The sequence below is a fragment of the Pinus tabuliformis genome, chromosome 1_2 (assembly GCF_031772625.1).
Source record: "Pinus tabuliformis cultivar Carrire ecotype Pingquan chromosome 1_2, CPIR1, whole genome shotgun sequence".
NCBI lineage: Eukaryota > Viridiplantae > Streptophyta > Pinopsida > Pinales > Pinaceae > Pinus > Pinus tabuliformis.
The window spans coordinates 357530808-357535257 of NC_142298.1; the positions used below are offsets into that span (position 1 = coordinate 357530808).

At 34.7% G+C, this 4450-nt stretch overlaps 1 protein-coding gene across 1 annotated transcript; it reads right to left on the reverse strand.

The window, feature by feature from the left end:
* Nucleotides 1-1773: 1773 nt before the first annotated feature.
* On the reverse strand, nucleotides 1774-2528 carry LOC149205846 (uncharacterized). The gene is made up of 2 exons (XM_089397525.1): nucleotides 2205-2528; nucleotides 1774-2043 (listed from the first exon to the last, which is right to left on the reverse strand). Exons 1-2 carry the CDS (start codon nucleotides 2526-2528, stop codon nucleotides 1774-1776), a joined length of 594 nt encoding a protein of 197 aa, XP_089253651.1.
* Nucleotides 2529-4450: the final 1922 nt, after the last annotated feature.

A 4450-nucleotide genomic window follows, 5' to 3' on the forward strand; every position in this document is an offset into this window, starting at 1 on the left:
TTTAGTTTTTTCGGTGTGAAACTCTGACATGTCTTAAAAGTGTGATGGTTCTCATTCCATTTCTCATAAATCCAAACCATCTGTACAAAATCACTGTGAACATCTTTATATGGTGCTCAGTTTTTTTTTACAGTATGAACTCTGAAATGTGTTAAATTTATTTATGTTTCTCATCCCATTTCTTATAAAGCCAAACAATCTGTACGCAACCATCCTAACATCTTTGTATGGTGCTTAGTTTTTTCTAGTGTGAATCTTGACATGTCTTAAAATTTTGATGGTCCTCATTCCATTTCTCATAATAATAATACATACAGTTAACACATAATACATTTCACAATAGTGGCCATATAAAATTCAAAACAGTTAACCATTTAAAGTAATTCACTAACCACTTAACTAACTTAGGGATACCAAATTTCCATATGTATCTTATTTATTATAATGCATTACATTTTTTTATATATAAAAAAATATTTCATGCTATACTCAATGTAAACTAGCTAATATACCATTCAAGACAAGCTTGTTCGCGAGAGTATATTTGCAAATATTCAACGTTGATTTCAAAGATTTGACAGCGAGGATATTTCTTTCACAAATTGCAATTGCTATATCAAGTAAATACATATATTATGTAAATTCAATAACAAGGTAAATTTAACATTTATTTCTAAGATTCAAGCTTGTAACTTTCTCCAATCACAACTTGCTGGAATGTTTAGCCTTCAAAGTAGCAAGCCTAGTGGGTTTAGTGAGAGCAATGCTAGTTGAGCATATATGCTCTATGTATTGTTTGCGTGACTTGAACCCACGTGCTTTCAAGTCCTTTGGCGTGATTTTGGTCCTTTTAACCATAGCATCAACATTTATCTTTTTTGTTTTATGTGGAAATTAAAACATTATCAATAAATATCAAAATCCACATAGATATAATGAAAATATGCGGACCATGTAACGAATATGAAAAGACAATGCATTGACTAGCTATCAACAAATATCAAAATCTATATAGATATAATGAGAATATGGGGAACATGTAACGAATATGAAAAGAAAATGCATTAACTAGTCATAAAAATATATGTCAATGTTATTATGAGCTAAGATATGTAGTATATAACTTACCTCTCTTAATTTATCTTGAAGTCTAGGTGAATGCCGCAATGGTTGAGGAGAATGTGATTTTTGGTGAGTATCGTGTCCACCATCATACATGTGCAAAGGTGTTTTGGGAAATGTATATTCATTACTCTGAACATTAGATTATACATAGATATAAGTATGAATCAAATAAAATTAAATGTAAAAATATGCTAAATTTACAAGAGTATAAATAGCTTACCTTGCATTGTGACATTGGACGTGAAGATGGTTCTAGCATTTGAACCATTTCATTTCCATTCTTCTTAAGACTTCGACAAGGGGTTTTCATAGATTGTGATGGTTCCAAAGGGAAAACCTGCACCATAAATAAGAAATAACACACACACACATAATCAAAACAAATCAAGGATAACGATATATAATACAAAACATCCATTTCTCATCCCATCATTATGGTAAAACATAACAATTTATATATTAATGTTTTTAGTGGAATAGGTTATATGGATTAAAAACTTACTGGCCCAATAACCCCTTGAAAACCTTGAAATCTAGGTGAGCGGCGTAATAGTTGGTGGGTTGAACTTGGGGAATTTTGTTGATTCGGCTACGCATATCAATAACAATGAGTATAATCAATATAAATATTATTTAATGTTAAAATGTCTAAAAAATTAATATACGCAAAAAAATGGACTCAACTGTGTTCTCATTGTCTTGATTAGTTTCATCAAAGTTTAATATATAGTTGTGCCCATCTAATCTTTCTTCCCCCACATCATCAGGAACCCCAGTCCTTGCTTTCTCTTTTAAAGCAATGTCTATGCGCTTCATTGTCTCCATACGTCTACGAGGTAGACTTTGATCCCAACGTTGAATTTTTTCACAAATCCTTTGCTTTGAAGTATCATTAAGCTGATCAAATGTAACAACTGACTGTGAAAACAAGTTTCAATGAATTTAGTCCACAACAATAAATTAATACTAATAAAAAACATATACAGATAAATACTAATAAATACTTACAGCTGAAAGAATTTCATCATTGACAATATTAATAAAAAAGCATATACAAATAAATACTAATAAATACTTACAGCTGAAAGAATTTCTTCATTAACAAATCTTTTATATGCTTGTTGTCGTGCACGACATAGCCTTGCATCTAAATCATATTGTATTTTGGCATTTTGCCTTTTTACTACACTTGTAGATTTAACCGCCCATGTAGCATTTGCATCTCTTACTCGACCTCTTTGACGTGGAGGAATTGGTGGGAGATTGTGGTTGGTAGCCCGATGATGATTAAGGCTAGATAGCTTAGATCGACTCAAGTTCCCCGCACAATCACCAACAAGACAAATGAACAATTGCTTGGTGCCTTTGATAGTTACCTCCCATTCATGTCTATTGTCCTCCATTCGTATATGGCCGCTGGTCTTGGTCCTGGTTATTACGAAATTTTAGTGGACTGAGCAACTGGTACAACAAACATGTTTTTCTATTATTATTTAAGAACACGTCTGAAACAGAATTAGGCTCAGAGCATAGTAAACTGTTTAGGAAGAAGTCGCTGCCTTTTGTGAGTGGCCCAACATGTCAACATGGTTTTATACTGTCATTTGTTTAAGAATTTTTTTGAAACATAATTAGAACATCATATCCAACAGAAGCATGGAAAGTATAAAACAAATCATTTTCAGCTTTGGCGAATGCCTATTGTTAATTAATAATGGCAGCAATGACCTGCTCCAGTTAGAACCGCTGTGATACTGTTTTGAGTTAAAAACTTCGAGTGAGTGATTAAAAACTTCGAGTGAGTGAGTATCAACTAACCATTAACGCGTATGCTATAAAATCACAAAACCGCGTCAATTGCTTTAACACGTATGCTATTATAAAATCACAAAACCACCTTCATTGATCTGAATTGCTGTAAAAGCACAAAAGCACAAATCTGCCCAGATTGCTCTGAATTTTGTATATCGCCCATTTAAGCTATAAAAGCACAAAACCATTTAGACGGTTCTGAATTTTGTATACCGCCAATTTAAGCTATAAAAGCTCAAAACAGCTTGGATTGTCTGAATTTTGTATACTGCCCATTTAAACTATAAAAGCACAAAAGCAGAAAACCGCTTGCTCTGAATTTTGTTTACCGCCTAATTTTTTTTCTAGTAACTTCGAGATGCGATGCAATGACGGCGGATTTGAAGATGCAACAAAATTCTTAAAGTGAATTTTATGAAAAAGCGGACATGAGAAGGAATTAGAACTTGGAGTGAGATTGTTTCCGTTTGAAAGTAGTGGTATAAAACATTTTTGGAGAGCAAACATTGTTACTAGTGGCAGTTTCGTCTCATCTTCTTCTGTATTGTGCTGTACCCTACAATATTTTGGCTTCTTTTTGCGTTATTTGTTTAATACATCGCATGGCCATGCATCTTCGTTTAATACAGCGGTTCTAACTTTTATGTTGCAGTATTCCAGTTTTCTTTGCGGGTCAAAACTTATTTGTTTATTTACTGGTCATGCATTTCATGTGCAAAGCAGATAACCTGTAACACGTTTTATTATTTGCATAATGAAAATTCCATGATAAAGTACCCAAGAAGCATAATAATTCATTTATTTCATTGAGTAAAGGAGAGTAATGGTCATTACAATGTCATCGCCATTGCTATTCACTGTGTAGCTAACATATCAGAGGGATTTCCTTTCCAAGGTCATAAATATAAATACAGAAATATAAATACAACAGCGATTTTATTGATGAGATGCAGTGTTTCGTTTGCAAGACGGCAACAGAATGAAACCATCGAATGACTTAATAAATAGACTTAAAAAGAATGAAACCAAACGTTACCCGTGATCACCAATCTACTCTGCTGCCGTGTTCTTCTTCGCTCTTCGCTGGTTGCAGGGGGTTGCAGGGACTGAAATCTGAAGAGCGAATGGAGTTTATGGATCCGGGCATGTTGATGCGTGGGTAAACGTAAACGGCGGAGACGGCGGAGAGTTTAAGTGCATTAATGGACGATTGGTGCACTGGCCATTATGTCTCAAACCGGAGGCGGGCCGGCGCCGGAGGCAGGGCAGGAACGGACAGAGGCGGGCAGGAACGGACATTCCCGGATAGTTCATGAATCGATGTATGGCATCCATGCATCCATGGATGAGATGGGCTCTCTCGGTTACATGGACTATAGCATTAATGATGCTATAGTCCATGAAATAGCACTTGCTCAGTGCACCAACCGTCCATTTATCCTACCACAAGATGAGCTACTTGTTTGGTTTTACTGTCTTGGAGAGTTAATTACTCTCCTACTCCAAGACACTA

Coding starts and splice junctions, on each gene's coding strand:
- LOC149205846 (XM_089397525.1), bottom strand. CDS start 2,528: ATGGAGGACAATAGACATGAATGGGAGGTAACTATCAAAGGCACCAAG. Junction 2,044..2,204: donor ATGAAGAAATTCTTTCAGCT/GTAAGTATTTAT, acceptor TTGTTTTCACAG/TCAGTTGTTACATTTGATCA.